This window comes from Schistocerca gregaria, chromosome 9 (genome assembly GCF_023897955.1).
Source record: "Schistocerca gregaria isolate iqSchGreg1 chromosome 9, iqSchGreg1.2, whole genome shotgun sequence".
Lineage (NCBI taxonomy): Eukaryota > Metazoa > Arthropoda > Insecta > Orthoptera > Acrididae > Schistocerca > Schistocerca gregaria.
In genome coordinates this window covers 111,401,682-111,424,060 of record NC_064928.1, presented here as the reverse complement: position 1 = coordinate 111,424,060, position 22,379 = coordinate 111,401,682, and the positions used below count along the sequence as shown (strand labels likewise).

General features: G+C 40.2%; 1 protein-coding gene across 6 annotated transcripts in view; it reads right to left on the bottom strand.

Moving 5' to 3' along the window:
* Positions 1-22,379, bottom strand: part of LOC126291691 (uncharacterized) — a 125,059-nt gene that overhangs the window by 37,318 nt on the left and 65,362 nt on the right. For all 6 annotated transcript variants that reach the window (XM_049985318.1, XM_049985320.1, XM_049985316.1 and 3 more), the window contains one exon: positions 14,656-14,758. In XM_049985318.1, the coding sequence (XP_049841275.1) occupies positions 14,656-14,758 (103 nt within the window). The remainder of the gene's footprint in view (positions 1-14,655; positions 14,759-22,379) is intronic.

Genomic DNA, 22,379 nt, shown 5'->3' with positions numbered 1-22,379 from the left:
GAATAGAATTGGGGAGAAGAGGAGTTTGTGGCACAACTTGACTAGAAGAAGGGATCGGTTGGTAGGACATTCTGAGGCATTAAGGAATGACCAATTTAGTATTGGAGGGCAGCGTGGAGGATAAAAATCACAGAGGGAGACCAAGAGATGGATACACTAAGCAGATTCAGAAGGATGTAGGTTGCAGTAGGTATTGGGAGTGATGAAGCTTGCACAGGATAGAACAGCATGGAGAACTGCATCAAACCAGTCTCAGGACTGAAGACCGCAACAACAACAAGAATTAAAGAATTAATAAAGGACAAAAAATGCAGATAGTTCATGAATAAATAAGACATTACAAAGAAAAAATTCTCTACTACTGTGAGGAACTCGCACACAGAGTATGAGTGCAGCACAAATTAGTCATTCAAGTTAGATTTTAAGAGTTGGAGATTATCATTCAATTTCTTTTCAGCCCTGCCAGAAAACTGTTGGGAATGAAACCTATTGAGAAAGCGCAGAATGTTTTGTGCCAAATTGTTTTTCTGTTTAGTGTTCACTGATTGAATGCTACAGTTTTCTTCTGAATGAATTAACATAAACAACAACAAATTCATGATTACGTGTAAGTACAGGAATGTCAGAGTCAAAGTTTCGAGACATTCATACAATGTCGTGCATAAAATTTACAAACCCACACTGTAGATCTGCCCTTTTTGAGCTAAAAATATTCTTGATGAGTTTACAGTTGCCCAAAAATATTCAATCATACGAGATAATAGAATGTCAGTAACAAAAGCACAAAAATGGAAAGGATAGTTGTTACCCACCACAGAGGATGTGTTGAGTCATGGAGTGGCAAAATGAAAAGGACTGCTAAAATATTTATGCTTTTGGATGAAATCATCCTTCTGAAGTAGGGCACTCATCTGCTGGGCTATATGGTGGGGATAAGGAGTCCCCTCCCCCTCCTTGGTTTGGTGGTATGAAAACAACTGACGCCAGAAGCAGCTATTTCATAACCTTAGGACACTGCCAGGGAAGAGCTTAAGATAAAAATGTCCCCCTGAAGGAAGGTTCACAAAATCCGGATCAAAGATCAAATGTCCTTTACCATATTGAATAAAAAGTAATTTAACGGGGTTGACAGACTGCACATCTTTTGCTAAAATTGCCAATAATTCAGGTGGGAAACATTTACTGGAATGAGGTCAGGGGAGGGGGGGCGGCGGCATTGCGTCAGGAAATGATTAATCGTCAAAGGCTGATGACGAGCACAAACCGGTAGGGATCACCATATAAGAAATGGTGATGGCTAAAATTACAGTGTTCAATATGTAACTTAGCAAAAATGAGATGGCCAAGTTGTTGGGAGAGATTTAGTTCCCTGGAGCTTGTTCCTGTGAAGAGAGGACTATGTGGCAATGCCAAGGTGATACCATCTGCTGAAAGACAGCAATATGGAGCTCATCCAAAGGAATGGAAGAGCAAGAAGGCCAAGGCATGAGGACTGCAGCCTCGGCAGCAGTGTCAGCGCCCTCATTTCCCATCGGACAGACATGACCAGAAACCCACCCGAACATCACAGTGGCTCCCGTAACAGTGGGCAAGTGGAAGCTTTCTTGGACCTGTTGCACTAAAGCACAGTCTGTGTACAACCCACAGAGACTCTGAAGGCCACTGAGAGAATTGGGGCACCATGACAATTAAAAAGCCTATTTTGCTGGATGTGCTGGCTGGCCTGACAGAGGGCGAAGAGCTCTGGTGCAAAAATTGAGCAGTGTTCTGGAAACCAATACTGAAATGATAGGCGCCAATGACAAAGGCACACCCAACACCATAGTCAATCACTGTACACAAAGGTGCTATAATAATACTGAAATGATAGGCGCCAATGACAAAGGCACACCCAACACCATAGTCGATCACTGTACACAAAGGTGCTATCACTCAGTTGTGTGTGAAGGTTGAGAAACTTACAGCAACAGATAGATCGAATCTGGAGTAGTGTCCTTGGGAAGTGAATGAAGTCTATGACAAACAAGGTCGTGATATGTGGCGGGGAGCAGGAGAGATACCAGGGTAGAGGTGGTGGTGGGGAAAAAAAGATGTTGTGATGCCTGCAGGAGCAGGATAGGGCTGCTAGGTGCAGTGCCTGAAGACTGTGATCAGGGATGGGGGAGTACAAAGGGGAAACAGACCAGTATTTGCACTGGCAGGATAGAAGTATGTGTAGTGCAGAAGTATGAGCACCGAAGGGGATAGGTAGGTGGACAGACTAGTGAAGGCTGAGGCCAGGGAGCTTACAGCGGCAAAGCGCATGCTGGAGGCAGAGTACCCATGTGCGTAATTCAGGAAAACTGATGAAGCAGTCATTAAAGTGAAGAACATCGTGCTGAGTAGCACGTTCAGCAACTGCGTGGTCCAGCCGTCTCTTGGCTACAGCTTGGGTTGTTAGCTGTCATGCCCACATAAAAATCATCACATTGATTGCACCTTAGCCAGTAGACCACAAGGCTGCTTTCACAGGTGGTCCTATCCCAACAAAGGCAAGATCACTTGTGAAAGCAGTCAGTCTGCACGAATGGCCACGGCCAAACTATCGCCAAGAGTAGGCTGGACCCCCAATTTTTGAACATGTCCCCCAACATAATTGGCTTCACTTTAATGATTGCTTCTCTAGGGTTTCTGAATTGTGCAGGTGGGAACACTCCTTACAACACACTCTCCACTAGTTCCTGTCCTTCGCCCATCTCCTCCCCCTCCCCTGTTCCCACTCCAAATCTACACATGGTACCTCCTGTCCTGCCAGTGCATCTACTAGTCCTTTCCCCTTCTTTACTCCCCACCCCCAGCACAACTTTCCAACACAACACCTAGGAGTCCTATCCAATCCCTGGAAGCACCCAAAGCCAGAAGTACAGTATCTCCCCCCCCCCCCCCCCCCCACCACCCATCTCTACTCTGCTATCCCTCCCCCTCCCCAACCCATGCCACCTACTTATCCTCACTACCCACCCCTCGCAGATTGCTGCACACATCAGACAGGCCTCAGTGTACAGAGAGAGAGAGAGAGAGAGAGAGAGAGAGAGAGAGAGAGAGAGAGAGAGAGAGAGACTGTGTGTGTGTGTGTGTGTGTGTGTGTGTGTGTGTGTGTGTGTGGGCGCGCGCGCACTAGTGCGCCCGTCGTGATTCAATGCCTCCTCTATGTGGTGAGTAGCAATTTAATCTTTCCCTTGTCTGATACTTCCAAAAAAGCTTGTCATCTACCATCAGTCCTAATACATTCTTTAGCTGACCACAATAAGAGTTCGCCTTTACAAGACTTTTGTGTCCAATATTACAAGTAATGTAATCTATTGCAGTTATGCTATAATTTGGCTTCAAAAGACATATCAGCTAGCTCATTTACATTATATTCCCCATCTTTCACTGTAACTCCTGGGTCATCTACAAAGAGCATTTTTTTTATATTTATTTTTAAAAAAAAATCATGTATCATGTTTAGTGACAGATCACTAATATACATCAAGAAAAGTGTTGGATCCAGAAAAGAATCTCATGGCACCACTAACTTTACGTAACTGTAGTCAAGTTCAAACCTCTTACCAGTTTGTTGAGACTGGAGGACAACCTTTCGCGTCCTGCTTTTAAGAAAGCTACTGTTTACTGACCCTGACCATTCAGTATCGCTCGAATGCTGTGACATCATCTGCCAATGGTGTCAATCTCAAGCCATATGATGGGACATGAGATCAGCATGCTGCTCTTAAGGCTGTTGTCAGCTTCCCAGACCTCAGGGTGACTACTTCACCCCCAGTCGGCACCAATGATCATCCGAGGTAGTGTAGAACCACGATTCATCCCTGAATGTAATGAAACACCATTTATCGGCAGTCCACACTTTCCACTTGTGGCTCCACTCCTAATGCACCCATTTCTGTTGTGGCTTTAACAGCATACTATGTAGGGGATAATAATTCCCTATTGCAGACGCTGCTAGCCTATGACCAATGGTGTGGTATGGCACACAAAGTTGCAGGGAGTCCAGTACTCATTCATGGTGTCAGGCCCAGATGTGAAGGGATTACTATTTGCTCAGAGCACAATATGGCAATCCTCCCTAGGGGTGGTCAAATGTAGTCAATTGGAACCTCAACCACGAATATCTCTGTCCTCACATTACCATAAAGCCGAACATCAGGCCACTGTCACATCTGAATGCCCAAAAAATCTGGATATTGCACGGTTCGACAGCTGGCCACGTGGAGATCTACAAAAATGTCAATTTCATACTGTCAGGTGCTAATAATGCTGTCTAGTGATTACACAACCATATCTGTGTCCTTCAAATTGATCACTTGGCATCTGACACTTCGTATTCCGTAAGTATCTCACCAGGTGCAGTAACTGCATTACTCACCAGGTATAGTAACTGCATTAAACACGAACACCACTCACACACTCGGGTGGCCATTATATCTGACACAGAGAATTGCAACTCTAATCGTTCACAAACCTGCCAACGTCGTGTACGTGTACGAAGTTACATTGGCATCCAACCGTCTCTTCTGGGTGCTTCACTTTTTTGGACAGGCTGTGTAATTACATTTCAGTGAGTTCAGAATTCTCACAATGCAATATTATAAATAATAAAATTATGAGACGGAATGGGTGGTCAATATGTAACTTCAGGAGGGTAAATTCTTATTAGCAGACAATGTAAGGGTAACACTATTGATACTTGTGTGACCTAAGTCAGTCACAGTCCTCAGAAATTGCTGATTCTCAGGATCAATCTGAACTGAGTGCACCTCTTACAGCAGACACTGTCACTGTTCTATTCAACAATGCCCAAGCACTACTGTTCACACACAATACATGCCAATTATTGAAAAGGGTTATCAGTAAAGCTCAGGTGCGACAAAAAATCTAACAATTTTTGACATACCCTGCCTTGACGAAAATAATAATACTTCAGTGATACAAAATACAATAATTCATGCTTTAAACAGAGTACTTGAATGAAATCATATCTACTTACATATAGGCCAATGATTTGTAGATTAACATAACAATCAAGAAGAAATCCATGTTAAACAGCAGGAGGCATGGTGAGTACTGCTTTAAGCATACATAACAGGATTTTGTTGATAAGATAAACAGATACATGATTTTTGAAAAAGGCTTTGCACAATAAAATTCATTTAATGTAACACAGCCAATAAATACTATAATACACACTGCAAATCACATGCTAGTTCGACTTTAAAGTCTTAATTGTGGCCTTTTTAGCTTCCAGCAAAAAGTCTTGAAAAACTGTTTTGTCAAAATAGGAACCGGAGCTCCTGGTCTACAAAATACAAATAAACTCCAGAGATTCTCTCGAAATGGACTCTTTTTCTATTTTTATTCAGAAGGGTGAAAACTTGTTCACATTCTGCATTGCTATGGGGTATAGTGAGAATAGAGAGCATTACTCAAGGAATTCGGTTCTATTGAAGAAGTCTATTGGCTCCACGAATTCTTGACACTTGCAGCATTTTGATTTGCAGCTAAATTGTCATCTACCTGAAGAGCTGTGAACTGCTACCTGTAGTTTCATTCTCTTCTTTGCACAATATGATAGGAAACTGTTCCAAGAAACAATGAATGGAAAAAATGGCGCTTCTTCAATTTTGTCTTACCTACCAACTTGAGCATGTTTTTAATACATCCTTGAGTGAAAACTTTTTGATGATGTAGTCACAGGCAGTATAAAAGTAGTCATTCACTGATGCAAGGAAAAGGGGTTTATTTGTATCCTGGAGATCATTCACTATGTTTGAAGTCTGAATGCTATTAACTAACTAACACCACTTCTTTGATTTTGAATGTAAGTTGTACTCAGCTTCAAGCAAAGAGGAACTTTTGACAATTTAGGGCTTAACAAACTTGGCGAATAATTGCTTTAGCAGATCCATGTATGAAAATGTCTGAGATCAAATGTCTCAAAACATATGAAACATCAAAAGGAACCTGGATCACTGAAAGTCATATAAAATTATAACGTAAACACCTACAGGAGTCAAGCACTTCACTGAACCATGTCAAAGCCCACAAAGTTTTAAACCATTAAATGAACATGATGCTAACCCCACAGGTGGCCAAAGAATGAGGGTTAAGTCACAATAAGTGAATGGAGCAGAACAAAGAATTTGCGGAACAAATCCTGTTGACACATAATAGTCACATGTAAGGACTGTTATCCTGGCTTTAAATTCAATTCCAATGACGACAGAAACATTACACAGTTAAAAGTAGCAATAACATCAAAGAACGAGTTATCGACTATTGTAGACTAGGTTTCGAACCATGCAAATAATCGACTGTCCGGCATTGGGGTGATTATCAAACGTTAACGTTTCACACTTTTGTCCGCAAAGTCATAAAATGACACTGTCCATCCTTAAAACTGTAAAGTGCTACAATTTCTGTCAATTTTATGGATAAAGTATAAAAATTGGGAGGTTTGATACACTTATGTGAGGCTAGGGCCATCTTGGTCCAGGTTTCTAGTGTGAATGAGTCACCCTCCTCTAACATTACCTTTTATTTATATACACTCCTGGAAATTGAAATAAGAACACTGTGAATTCATTGTCCCAGGAAGGGGAAACTTTATTGACACATTCCTGGGGTCAGATACATCACATGATCACACTGACAGAACCACAGGCACATAGACACAGGCAACAGAGCATGCACAATGTTGGCACTAGTACAGTGTATATCCACCTTTCGCAGCAATACATGCTGCTATTCTCCCATGGAGACGATCGTAGAGATGCTGGATGTAGTCCTGTGGAACGGCTTGCCATGCCATTTCCACCTGGCGCCTCAGTTGGACCAGCGTTCGTGCTGGACGTGCAGACCGCATGAGACGACGCTTCATCCAGTCCCTAACATGCTCAATGGCGGACAGATCCGGAGATCTTGTTGGCCAGGGTAGTTGACTTACACCTTCTAGAGCACGTTGGGTGGCACGGGATACATGCGGACGTGCATTGTCCTGTTGGAACAGTTCCCTTGCCGGTCTAGGAATGGTAGAATGATGGGTTCGATGACGGTTTGGATGTACCGCGCACTATTCAGTGTCCCCTCGACGATCACCAGAGGTCTACGGCCAGTGTAGGAGATCGCTCCCCACACCATGATGCCGGGTGTTGGCCCTGTGTGCCTCGGTCGTATGCAGTCCTGATTGTGGAGCTCACCTGCACGGCGCCAAACACGCATACGCCCATCAAGGCAGAAGCGACTCTCATCGCTGAAGACGACACGTCTCCATTCGTCCCTCCATTCACGCCTGTCGCGACACCACTGGAGGCGGGCTGCACGATGTTGGGGCGTGAGCGGAAGACGGCCTAACGGTGTGCGGGACCATAGCCCAGCTTAATGGAGACGGTTGCGAATGGTCCTCGCCGATACCCCAGGAGCAACAGTGTCCCTAATTTGCTGGGAAGTGGCGGTGCGGTCCCCTACGGCACTTCGTAGGATCCTACGGTCTTGGCGTGCATCCGTGCGTCGCTGCGGTCCGGTCCCAGGTCGACGGGCACGTGCACCTTCCGCCGACCACTGGCGACAACATCGATGTACTGTGGAGACCTCACGCCCCACGTGTTGAGCAATTCGGCGGTACGTCCACCCGGCCTCCCGCATGCCCACTATACGCCCTCGCTCAAAGTCCGTCAACTGCACATACGGTTCACGTCCACGCTGTCGCGGCATGCTACCAGTGTTAAAGACTGCGATGGAGCTCCGTATGCCACGGCAAACTGGCTGACACTGACGGCGGCGGTGCACAAATGCTGCGCAGCTAGCGCCATTCGACGGCCAACACCGCGGTTCCTGGTGTGTCCGCTGTGCCGTGCGTGTGATCATTGCTTGTACAGCTCTATCGCAATGTCTGGAGCAAGTATGGTGAGTCTGACACACCGGTGTCAATATGTTCTGTTTTCCATTTCCAGGAGTGTATATAAAAATAACCGATACCACGTACACTATCGATTCTTGTGTAGGTGAATATTATATCAGCTGTCTAACTGAATGAACTTCATATGATTTTGTATTGATATGTTATGTTCCAGGATAAAATACGTAAAAAGAAATTCATTAGTACTCTGTACGTACAATTAAAATTACTCTTCTTTTAAATATATCCGTAATTACAATATTTCTGGTATACTTAAAATGCCTATCATTAATCGCACAATCTAAATCAAATTATTAAATTTATTTTTGGCCATTTATAAAATAATGATACATTTTAGCGAAGATTCTTCCTTGGTCAAACTCTTTGGGATATTGTGAGTACCGCAGAATGTAAGGAGTATTGGGCATGCCTCTGATGGAAGTAGACAAATTTCTAATCTTGTCAAGAATGATGTGAATTCATGATCTGAAGTGAAAGTGCGATATAAAAGAAAGCGATAAGTTAAAAAGATATTCAAAGCAACAGGCCAATCTTCATCAGTTACTCAGGTCAACAAGAACCCACAATGTTATAAAAATTACAGCCTCAAGACGGTACACTAGACCCAAGACTTGGAGCCAACAACAAGAGAAAATGAAAGCAAGTAAAAGTTTTTCTTTTGTATATCTTATGCCCCTCGAAGCTTTTGAAAATAATCAACGGGCTACGAGGAATTTAATGGTGATGTGTGGGAGGATTTGATTACAAATGGAATGATCTATGCAGGCAAAAACTGTGGTTTGTTCACTGAGGGCGCACATAATTACACATTAAATTCAAGGGCAAACGAGTATCATAATTCACAGTCTGAAGCAGCTGTTGCAGGACTATATTATTATTTGACAAATATTAAGGCTCCTGTGAACTGCCATAGCATGATAGTTTGATTTTGTAAGGATGTATATGATCTATGAACTCAATAAACATTCCTTTCAAACCAACTTTATTCAGTTAAAATTGAAGTAGTTTCATATTTGGAAAGAAAATAAACAAATTTATTAATTCCAAAAATTTGGAACTTTTACTATCTTCTATGCTTCTATGTGTGTATTTTCTTTATCAGGGTGTATGTGTGGACAAGAAAAAACATCCTGGAATTCCTGGATGACAGTATACTTCACCATGGAACTGTTAAACTTGTTAATCCTTTGAATGGTTAACATTTTATCTATCATCGGCGTAGAACTTTCTGCTGCCACTTCAGAAAATGAAATCCAGGAGGGGACAGGGAGGGGGAAAGGTTTTCGATGATGTTCAGCAAGATATACACTGCATATTTTTGTATTACGATGGCGCAGCATTTGTTCGTAATTACAAAAGTGTAAATTCAAATCCACCAAACACAGCACATTAATATCCAAAGCATTGAAACTGAGATTACGATGCCCTTTTGTAAGCCAGTCATAGCTCATGTTATGTGATCTCGCCAACCGATGACAGCAGGTATTCAGAGCATAGGACACTAATACAGCCAGCCAATAGCAACATCACTGTTAAGCAGCGTGAACACACAGATAGGAAAAGTTAACGATTTAAATTAATATACACAGTGTAGCTACAAGAAAAGCTAAGCTTTCTCTTATAATATTGATATCTAAGATTAATAAGCTAAGCTTTCGCTTGTATATTGGTCTTTTTTTTGTACGTTACACTGCATGATGCATCACACAAATGTGCAAGTAAAATTTAAAATAATGAAATAAATGTCTGGTCTTCTGGAATCAAAATTCTTCTAAGTGGCTTGTCCTCAAAATGTTGTGTCAAACACTCTGTGATTTAAGAAATTAATTGCACATTCTCATGTGTTATGCAAGAGGAAATTTACTTTGAAGGTAATGCTTTTCAAACCACTATTCTCAATAGTTTCCCTGAGACCTATTAGAAATAGGTTCATGTCAGCAGTTGCCAGAGAGTGCCAGAAAACAAACGTTACTGCGCTTGGGCAGCTATGATAGCATAGGATGCCCATATCTTTGTACATATAAAGCATTAAGATATCTTACATCATGTCATAAAAGAAGTTCATAAACCATACTAAATTGTATAATTCGGCTTGAAGTGCACATTCTTATCTCCAGATTCACAATGAATTAGGCCCCAAACTCACATTAAGCTTTTCAGTGAGGTTTTTGGGATGTAAATTTTCTTTGAGTACCAGTACTGTACTGGTCCTTTGTTATGGCAAAATGCCATATGTGCCAGAATATGAAAATGTGCACTTGAAATTCAGCGAACAGCAGGAACTAGCCTGTGCTGTGAAATGAAAGGCTTCATTTCAAATAACCTGACTACCTCAGCAGAAAAGATGAATAAAAACTGAACTTCTTTAGCAAATTAGTAAAAATAAGTTCATTGTTCTTCCAGGCAATTATTGCTTGACTGCCAAAAATGTGGAAATGAAATAAAACCAAGAAACTGAAACTAATAATATATTTAGGCCTTCCATAATTATGTGAATGTATTTTAACTCATTTGATAGCCCAAGGCCACAGAAATCTGTTTTGTTTTCATTTGGTATGGGAGCTGTACAAGAAGAGGATACAGCAAAATCACTAAACATAAACGTGGGTCACATGGAGAGTAACCCCCTCCTCAGTACAACTCTTGAGTGCCCTGCGCATACGTGAATCTGGCGACTTCGATGTGCCAAAAAAAAATTTTTGGTTTAGCATGTGGCTTCAAGCAGCCAGAGAAATGGGAGAAGGTACTGCTCATATGCGACTGAACTGTGCATGAGTCCGCTGGCAACTACTCAAACAAACTTAATGTATACAAGTGACGTCACACTCATCGGAAGTAGTTTGTTGTTACGAAATACTGCACAGTGTTCGCCCTAAAGCATTTTGCTGTTGGCAGACACTTGTGCGTGCAAGGTGTTTCATTGTAAATGGCGCTTCCTTTGCAACTACAGTTTTATTGGTATTTTTCTCTCATTTGTGGTTTATTGCTGTAGCATTATTCAACTGTAGCGAGGTACTGTAATATTCTTTGTGAAGAGTATCAGTTCTTACCAGTAAAAAAAAACTGAATAGTAAAACTATGGAAAATTCCCCAAACTCTGAATGATTCCCAGGTTTCTCCCGGATGAAAAAATTCCTGTTTTTCCCCGAGGCACATACACCCTGTCTATACCTCTTAGCCCTACAACATTTTGAGGGGGCATTAATGTGTGGAAATATGAATATGGTGGTTCCTATGATTACATTGGTGACAAACGAGCAATTATAAATTGGGTACTCCACCTGTGTCAAAGTACATTCAACTCTTTGTCGCTTCCAACGGATTCACTTACGCCTCTCATGCCAACGTCACACAGAGTTTTAGGTTGAACAATAAATTCAAACACTAAATGTGGAAACATGCAACTCAAGTATAATACATGAAGCAGGGCACAAGTCCAAAGTTATCCAAAACAAATAAAGCACTAAAAAGGCCTGCAGCTGTAAAAGCAATGGGTCTGTTATGAAATAACTATTCTGCAATCAGTCATGACTTTCTTTTTATTTATATTTTGTACGACACATTTTGGGAACTAATCCCATTTTTTCTGTGCTAAGCTATTTATTAATATCATTTACGATGTGAGAAGTGCTGCAGTGTTGTCTTTACTTTAACATATAAAAACACACAATTTTTAATTAATGATTGATCTTGGTATAGTGCTAGTAACAAAATTGGGAAAGAACTTTTTAGAGTTTTCTTCTGCCCCATTTGTGCAGAAATTCACACACAATTTTCTGTGCACAATACAAAATGAAAATATCAAACTTACGAAACCAAACAGTTACAAACATATTTTTACACCTAGCCAACAGAGATATAACGCTACGGTTCATCCACAAAGTATGTACACATCATTTTCACAGAGGGCACTTATCTTAATAATGTGTATCATCACTTGCTTACCCCCCCCCCCCCCCCACACACACACATACACAGAGAGAGAGAGAGAGAGAGAGAGAGAGAGAGAGAGAGAGAGAGAATGGTACATGTTTCTATGTGTCACTATTTGTTTTTATATGAGTAGATTGTCTATATACATATGTTGCAAGAACTGAAGATATATTCACATTAAAGAAGAAGAAGGAGAAAAAGAAGATAAAACATAAACTGAGAAACTGGAAACTATATCAGTGAATTTCTTCAAATGCTTCGAAAATATAATTCAATAAAAAACGTGACTCAGAGAAAAGTACCATTGTAAAATGTATACATAAGCAAATGATAATGTAGATTATTAAGATAAGTACACTCTGTAATAATGTATATGTACTTCGCGTGCAATCAATGCAAAGAGGTGTGTGTGTGTGTGTGTGTGTGTGTGTGTGTGTCTATATATATAAAAACTGTGTGGTTTTGTATATTACAGTTAACACAACAGAACAGAACAGTGCAATACCTCAGACCCTGTAACACTGAGAACAGCAAAGTACACAGAAAATGCATGCAAGATAAAAATAAAATCTTAACTGGTTGCAGAAAAGTTGTCACAATAAACCCATTACATAAACTACTTTAAATTGCGAATGGTAGCAGATCCTACTCAACATTACCATTTAAAAGAGGGACTTTTTGTTCGAAGCAACACAGTCAGGTTTCATGCAACCCATGTCCTTCCTGTTAACTGCCACTTATCCCTGCAAATTGAAACACCATCCTCTGTTTTGAATAAGAATCTGCGAAATGTAGAGGGAGAGTGGTTACAACACATAAGAGTACAAGCAACACTTCCTAACTTTAAGAAGTGATAGTTACTTCCGCAAAAAGGAGAGAGGGATATGGTGGGCAAGGACCCACGGAGGAGAGCAGCTCACCTGTTGTGAGGACGTTAACACTGGCTTCATTTCTGCACTTTTCTCAGCATTATTAATAAAATGTATGTTATGTTTTCACATGTCTAGGCAAATTGGCAATGCTATTGTACCACGCCATACTTTGCAGTTACCCTCAGAAAATGTTGAGACGGATGATATTGTGACAAAGCCTATCCGAGTTCAGACAGCAAGCATATGTCACACCACTGCTTGAAGCTTCAGACAATCAAAGGGCTAGTCTGTGAAACATTGCCCACAAAAGCAGAATCCACAATTTGATGGAGCATGTGAAGACATAGTGTCTTAAACTGTGGTGCTATCAGTTTATCTCTGAAAGAGCACTTAAAAAGCCAAAAGAGCCCCCCCCCCCCCCCCAAGTAAGAAATGAGACTGTTAATACTGCATTTAATCATTACTCAAGGGATCAACTTAAGTATTCATCTAGTTCACTTCTTAACTGTTTTCTAACGTCAAAATCAGTGTCCGCTTACTAAATTTTAGAGGTGTGCCTTTTTTGTTAATTTGTGGAGTGTGAACCATTCTCTGTTCAAAACTACTTTAGGATTGACGGTCCACAGGATGTAGTGGCATGAGGCTCATGCGGGGGCATCATCACGCGTTCAGACAATTTCCTAAGATCTGCAGCCGCAGCAACCACTATGCAATCATTTCCACCACTAACAACACTAGTGGCTTACTCTACGCTTGAAGATCCTTCTTGACGTAATTCGCTTTAAGGCAGATCCCTGTCCTGTGGGATTGTTCATGGTCAACTGAGATTTTGTTTTTCATTTCTTAATACTAATAGTCTGAATATTTTATCTTTATTCCTACAGTTTAACATGCAATACCAAATATGTCAGTAGGAACAAGTAGGGTACGCATTATTTAGAGGAAACGGTTCAATGTCACTCACTCAGCCTGAGGACTGACATAAGATTTCAGTAGAAAGAAATTGTTTACAGGCTACATGCCAACAAATTATTGTTCTCAATAATGTTTCCAACTGTTCTGTTATTGAAAAGATGCCTACTGTAGCAAACATATGGGGAAGATGACAGACTGGATTCAGAGTTGAAGTAAACGATGATTGTGAGAAGTTGGAGATTAGGAACTAATATCACTCCACGAATTGTGGTTCTCCAGATGTAAAATCAACAGTCTAAAGTATACGGTCACTATGTTGCCAACTTGTGATTTCCGAAAGAGTAAACTTGCCCCCAAGTTAAAGAAATAATTTTTTTCTGTTGTGTTAGAATTAAAAAGTTTGATTAGAAAATGTAACAGAAGTTTAAGTAATAACCACCTGCTCTGTTTTTTCTACTGAAATGTAAATTGGCAACTGTTAGCTTTTGATGTGCAAACAGAGCATTATGTGTCACATCAAACTCAAAATTATCCCATATTACAGATGTCTCACAGTTCCAGTTTGGAGCAGATAAAAATACATTACGTTCTTCAGACTTTCTTCCCATAATGCATTCACCTAAGTCCAGTAACAAAGAAGTCTCCTTAATGTCAAAAATTTGGTGACATTGTCAAGCTCTGCATTTTTGTGAACTTTTCATATATTTCATATAATTCGTTGCTATAAATAAAACTAATATGAAAACACAGTGCAGCTCTGCATGTTTCATCTTTACGCAGGGAATATTTTGCGAGTTTGAGTGGTGTGTGTTCCGTGCGGCAATTCCGCTCTGTGGAGCCACATGCTAATCCCAAAACGTCTATCCTCGAGTAATTTTGAATAGAGCACAGAGCAACCTACTCCCCACAGTTGATGGCAAGTAAGCAAATTGAACGTAAAGATTTACATGTGTCTAGAGTGCAAATTTAAAGAAGACACACCTTTGAAGATGTAGTTGTCAGTCGTGCTATGGTTTTTTCTGTTTCCTGATGCCATGCTTGATTATACAGGAAGTAGCACATGCTTTGTGTGTGGATGTAAAACCTGGAGAAAAAGAAACAACGTAGTTAGCAACCAGCAAGTGCTGGGAACTATAAACCACTCTAAATATTTGTAAACTTAACTGTGTACTATAAATGCAGAATAGGAAATGTTATCATCTGAAAGGGAAAATCAAGGCCAATGAACAGATGACACTGTATAAAAACTGCCACAGTGCAGGTACAATGTAGTCAATGCATATGTGTTGCGCGAGTTTTTGCAAAATGTAAACCTCCACAACTGAAAATTTCACTCTCATTAAAATTTTCTGGTCTATTCTCCTAAGTTCAAACAAATTTTTACATCAACAGGTACAGTCTGCAAACCACCGTGAAGCGAATGGCAGAGTGCAAGTCCCATTACACCAGTTATTAGGGCTTCTTTCTATTCTATTGGCTAATGAAATGCGTGAAGAATGCCTCTGTGCATGTTGTAATTATTCTAATCTTATCCTCATGATACCTATGTGAGCAATACGTAGGAGGTTGTACATATTCCTAGAGTCGTAAGTTGTAGCCAGTTCTTGAACTTTGTTCTCAGGGTAGTTTACTTCTATCTTCAAGAGTCTGCCAGTTCAGTTCCTTTAAGTATCTCTGTGACACTTTGCCACAGGTCGAACAAACTTGTGCTGCCTTTCCCTGTGGGTTCAATATCCCATTACTCCTATCTGGTATAGGTCCCACAAACTTGAGTAAATTATAGCACGATCAATTTGTAACCACTCTGCTTTGTAGACTTATTGAGTTTCTCTAGTACTCTACAAATAAACTGAAGTTTACCACCTGCTTTACCCAAGACTGAGCCTAGGTGATCATTCCATTTCATACCCCTACAAAGTGTCACATCCATGTATTTGTATGAATTGGCCAATTCCCGCAGTGACTTATTGATATTCTAGTCATAGGATATTATCTTTTTCCATTTTGTGAAGTGAACAATTTTACATTTATGAACCTTTAAAGCAAGTTGCCAATCTCTGCACCACTTTGGAATCTTAACAAGATTTAACTGAATATTTATGCATCTTCTTTCAGACAGTACTTTATTATAGATAACTACATCATCAGCTAAAAGTCTGAGATTACTATTAACATTGTCTGCAAGGTCATTAATATACAACATGAACACCAAGGACCTCAACACACTTCCCTGGGGCACATCTGAAGTGACTTCTACATCTGTTGATGACTCTCCAGCCAAGATAACAGTCTGCATCCTCCCTACCAAAAAGTTCTCAATCCCGTCACAAATTTCACTTGGTATCCCCATATGACAGTACTTTTGACAATACGCTTAGGTGTGGTCCTGAGTCAAACTTTTCGGAAATAAGGAAATACTGTTACTACCTGTTGCCTCGATCCAAAGCTTTCAGTAAGAGAAAAGTGCAAGTTGGGTTTCCCATGATCAAAGTTTTCAGAATCCGTGCTGGCTGGCTTGGAGTAGGTCATTCTGTTTGAGATACCTCATTATGTTGAGATCAGAATATGTTCTAAGATTCTAAAGCAAATTGATGTTAGGGGTATTGGATGGCAATTTTGTGGCTCACTTCCACTACCTTTCTTGTAGATGGGTGTGACCTGTGCTTGATTGAGGGATCTACAGCTGCAAATACAAAATATAATCTCAAAGGCATTCCTTCAGGGCCCTGGAGCTTTATTCATTTTAACAATTTAAGCTCTTTCTCAACACCACTGATACTAATACTTATTTCACTCATCTTTTCAGTACTACAAGGATTAAATCAGGGCAATCCTCCCCGATTTTCCCCTGTAAAGGAAAATTTGAAAAAGGAGTAAGAAATACAGGTTTTGCTTTGCTACCCTCAATTTCAGTTCCTGTCTTATTTGCTAGGGACTGGACACTAACTTTGGTGCAACTAATCACCCTTAAATACGACCAGAATTTCTTTGGGTTTTGTGAAAGTCTTTTGATAACATTCTGCTACAGTACTTACTGAAGGCTTCAAACATTGCCCTCTTGACAGCCAAACTCATTTCATTCAGCATATCTCTCTCTCTCTCTCTCTCTCTCTCTCTCTCTCTCTCTCTCTCTCTCTCTCTCTCTCTCTCTCTAGCCCTATGCTTTAACACCTATTATGCACTAATGGTGATTGTATACCATGGGAGGTCCCTCCAATTACGAACTGTTCTACTGGGTAGAGATCTATCCAATGCATGGTCAGTCATTCTTTTGAATTTGAGCCATAGTTACTCTACGTGCTCCTGCCCTGTGCTGAAAGTTTCTAGTTCCTCACTGAGATACCAACCACTGATTACTTTGTCTAGTTGACTGAACATACATATCTTTCTGCTAGTTTTAGCTGTCCTTTGTTTTGGTAATCATCACCGATGAAACTGCATCATGGTCACTGATATCAGATTCAAAGTGGACATCCTCAAAGATATCGGGCCTATTTGTTGCCATTAACTCCAATACATTTCCATCATGAGCGAAGTTCAAAACTATCTGTTGTAGGTAGTTTTGAAAGAAGGCATTTAGTAATGTTTCACAAGACATATCATCACGCCCACCACTAACAAAACTGAAAGTTTCCCAAACTGATTGTTGGATTATTAAAATCTCCACCGACAATTACAGTATGATTGGAGACACCTGATGTTTTATCCTCATTTGCAGTACTTTTTCAAGGAAGTTGTAGCATCTGTGTAAGTCGAAATTTGCACTCTGATCTGCTACTGGCAGTAGTAAATCTCATTTCCACGTGGTCCTTTGCAGAGTCGTGATGTCACACATTTTCAAAACTCTCATGTAATTGGTCATTTTCTGTTGCTGCCATCGAATTATAATAGCCCCAAAGAGAAAGACTGGTAAACATCTTATTCAGAAATGGTAACCAAATTCCAATCAGTTTCACAGTTTCGTATTCGTTCACTGGCATAAAAAGAGTCGACACCACAAAACTTATTGTGCTGTTTAGCAGTCTGTGAAATTCGACATTTACCTCCATTACTGACTGTATAGCACTGATATTACTGACCACAAAGGAAAGATGTGAAAAAAAAATAATTGAATATAGATGTGGTGTACAAACACATTCAGAAGTTACCGGAACTTCCAAGGTCGGCCTAGGATGCTAACAAAATGTGGCTTAAAGTATGAATTTGCTGCATGCTGTGTACTTGCAGGGACACGTACGTGGGTACTACAAAAGGAGCGGTGGAGAAATGACGAACTTAATGGTAACTTTAGGTAGGCAGAAACAGATAGATCAGCTGTTGCAAAATACTTTGCAAAGAAGAGGTTACTAGTTACAATTTTTTAAGATTCAGGTACTGGCAACTTCAAAAATATATTGTGGTAGGCTGTACAGACTCAGGAGGAGTAGGATGTGAAACTAAATGGTACTTCAGCTATGATGGTGGCAAAGATGTTTACCAGTCTCTCACTGCAGGGCAATAGCAATAGCGGACAACACCAGCTGACAATGGTCAGTTGCACACAAATTATAGACATGTGTGATGTTACACCTTAGTGCGAGATCACTTGGAAAGAAATGAGCCAGTGCATAGACTAGACCTCCACAGAAGCTACTACCCCTGATTATTCATTATTCCTCCACAGATAGGTAGGAAACTGGGTTTCTTCAAGAAATTAATTGCTGCACAGTATCACAGTAGTAAATATCTGAAGTCCATTTTCATTAATTAGCTCTTAATATAGTCACTGTCTGAAAGATCAGTAATATTTTCTGTCTTGGGTATGAGCCTTTCAATCACTCAAAGCCTCATCTAAATGGCAAGTGGCTTCCTTTACTCATTCCACAATATTAACAAAATTCAATATTATCTAAGATGGACAAAATATTCAGACTTCATTAAGAACACAATAATTGCTATTCCAAAGAACACAAGAGCTGACAGGTATGAATATTACCACACTATCAGTATAATAAATCATGGGTGCAAAATAGTGACACCAATTATTTACAGAACACCGGAAGTGCAGAGGGAAGCTATCTTTGGGGATGATCAATTTGGATTCCACAGATATCTAGGAACACTCGAGACAGTGTTGAGCCTACAACTTATCATAGTAGATAGGTTGAAGAAAGAGAAACCTACATTTATAGGATTTGTTGAAATACTACACAAATTTAAGGCCATCACACCATTTACAGTTTCTTTACTGTTTGATAATTTAATTTTGATTCCATTTGGTTCTTAGAATGTCAGGGTACATAAGCGGACAAGGGGGGAGTAAAAAAATTCCTGGGTTTTTCGCACATTTCCGGGTTAAAAATACACTTTTTCCCTAGTGAAAGTACACTTTTCCCTGGGTGAAAGTATGTTAATGTGTTTTGGAAACATCTTTGATGTGAGGCAACATTTACACTACATATTTTCGTGTAATAAAAGCATAAACACAAATCCTACCAAATACACCACGGTAGCTTATGAAACACTGAAATCGAGAGTGCAATGTGCTTTTGTTAGTCAATCTAAGCTAACAACACATGATTTCACCAGCCAATGACAGCACGTTTTCAGGGCAGCGGACATGTGATACAGTCAAGCAATAGCAACATTACTGTTAAGTAGCATGAACACACATATACGGAAAGTTAATGCCTTAAACTAATACACATGCAACATAGCTACAAGAAAAGCTAAGCTTTCACTTATAATATTGGTTGTCAAAATGTTTTTGCTGTTTCTTTCCGAGAATGTGGTTAGGTAGGATCCTAAGAGCACAGTTTAAATTGCAGCAGCTGAATATTTATGATGAGCATGATTATAAATTTCACTGTTGTGCAGCGAACATTTTGTGGGTCACCGACTGAACACATGTTCCATCAAGCACCCAGAAATGTAAATTATGTGTGAAATTGCTAAAGTACTCACTTTACTTTTTTTTAAAAGCTAATTATATTTATTGCAATCAATTCTGCATAATATGTAGTGCATGGAAGAACTAAAATAAATATGAAAAACTGAAACTTGGCCTTTTTTTTGCCTGTGTTACCCTTTAAGATATATCAAACAAAATATGCTAGTAAAATTTTTAATAATTGCATAAATGGGTATTTTGGTCATAAATTTTTCTAAGTGGCTAGTCCTTAGTGAAGTTTTGAATGAGAGTCTAACACTTCATGATCTAAGAAATTCCTTACATGGTCTCACTTGTAACAGAATTGATATTGCATTCAAGAAATTTTACTTTGAAAGTAATGCTTCTCAAACCACCATTCACAATACTTTCCGGTGACCCATCAGAAATGTAAACAGTTGTGACATCACGCTCATTGAAATGAGGCCCACGAAAAAGATGTGTCAAAAGCACCTTGTTGTTATGAAGTATTCCATAGTTTGACACATTTTGCTGTTGGCAGATGCTTGTATGTGCACTGTGTTTTGTTCTGTAAGTGACACATTTTCTTTGCAACTGAAGTTTCATTTTGGAATTATTCTCTCATTTATGCTTTACTGCTGTGGTATTACTCTGCAGTAGCGGGCTAAACTAAAATTCTTTGTTGACGTATCAGTTCTTACCAGTCAAAATTACAGAAAATTAACTGAAAACTAAAACAATGAAAAATTACCAGAATTTTAAAAAATGCCTAATTTTTCTGGATTTCCCCCAAATGAAAAGATTCCCAGGTTTTCCCCTGATTTCTTGGTTGTATACAACAAAGATACTCATGTCAGAATGCTGCTATATTCACTATAAGAATGATCTCCACTGTCTGACAGTGAAACACAAAGACATGTTTGCTTCACAACTTTCACTAACAAAGAGATAGAGGGGCTGGCCAGTACTTAGCTCAGTACAGCCGATAGATACACAAAAAACAGAACCGAAAATTTACGTTCCTAGCTTTCGGAACAAATGTTCCTTCATCAGGGAGGAGAGATGGGAAAGTGGATTCAGTTACTCACAACCCAGGTTATGAAGCAACAGGGAAAAGGAAACAGGGAGGGTAGGAAGGATGGAGACATGGTTGTCAGAGGGAAGCCAAAGATATTCTACTGTAAGTACTGTGCCAGCTTCAAACCAAAGAGGATGCGTTCAGAAGTAAAGAGGTATATAGTATAAAGATAAACACAACTATGTAGGATGAAAAGATGCATGAATGGCTAAAGAGGAAAGGGAAAGAGGAGAAGACTGAAGAGTAAATGGGAGTGAGGTTGTTTAATGTAGGTTCAATCCAGGAGGAATGGCGGAATGAAAGGATGCGTTGGAGTGCAAGTTCCCATCTCCGCAGTTCAGAGGGACTGGTGTTGGGTGAGAGAAGCCAAATGGCACAGACGGTGTAGCGGGTTCCTAGGTCCCTAGAATTATGCTGGAGGGCATGCTCTGTTACTGAGTATTGGACATCTCGTAGGCGGACAGTTCGTCAGTGTCCGTTCATGAGCTCAGCCAGTTTACTTGTTGTCATACAACAGCATAATTCTAGGGACCTAGGAACCTGCTACACTGTCTGTGCCATTTGGCTTCTCCCACCCAACACCAGTCCCTCTGAACTGCGAAGATGGGAACTTGCACTCCAACACATCCTTTCATCCCGCCATCCCCCTGGATTGAACCTACGTTAAACAACCACACTCCAATTTACTCTTCAGTCTTCTCCTCTTTAGCCATTCACACATCTTTTCATCCTACATCGTTGTGTTTATCTTTATACTATATACCTCTTTACTTCTGTATGCATCCTCTTTGGTTTGAAGCTGGCACAGTACTTACAGTAGAATATCTTTGGCTTCCTTCTGACAACCATGCCTCCATCCTTCCTACCGTCCCTGTTTTCTTTTCCCTGTTGCTTCATAACCTGGGTTGTGAGTAACTGTATCCACTTTCCCTTCTTCCCTTTCTTTCCCCTCTCTCCTCCCTGACGAAGGAAAATTTGTTCCGAAAGCTAGGAACGTAAATTTTCAGATCTGTTTTTTGTGTATCTATCGGCTGTACTGAGCTGAGGTAAGTACTGGCCAGCCCATCTATCTCTTTGTTAGTATTTGTTTCACATCTTTATATGAGATTTTCCATTAATCATTTAGATCACTACTTTCACTCTATTACTTTATACGGTGTTTTATTTCGGGCTACTCTGTGCACACATGAAGAGCATTCTTAGCCTAGTCAGTCAGACTTATCAGTAGTGTCAGTTATGGAAGTGTGTAGACCATTGTTCAATTGTCTATAAATTCTAGCAGTTGCTATCGACGTACATATATTCTGTTGTAAGTCCCCTCCTTCAACAACACACGTTTCACTTAGAACAACTTCTTTGTAATTAAATCACAGAAAGTAATAGTTCCTGATTCTTCTGGAGACATGCAAAAAAGGAAACTTCTAGAGCTGATTACCTCATGGCCAATATGGTTCTTTGAATGTTTCAGTGCTGGAGAACACAGTTTGTAGGGTCAACTGGGAATCAGTGCAATCATAATCTGTCAGTTCATTCACTGAAAACAAAACTGTCAGTCAAATGGTGAGTGAAGACAGTCTCACACGAGGGAGAGTGACACTGTGGCAGTTCGCAGCATCCCTTACATATGCTGTCGGTGTTTTGCTAAGTGACCTGGTGTTGGCAGACAAACCCTTCCGCGCCTTGGCTTCGAAAGACATATGCATAATTATACCATGTGATCCATAAATATGTCCAGTA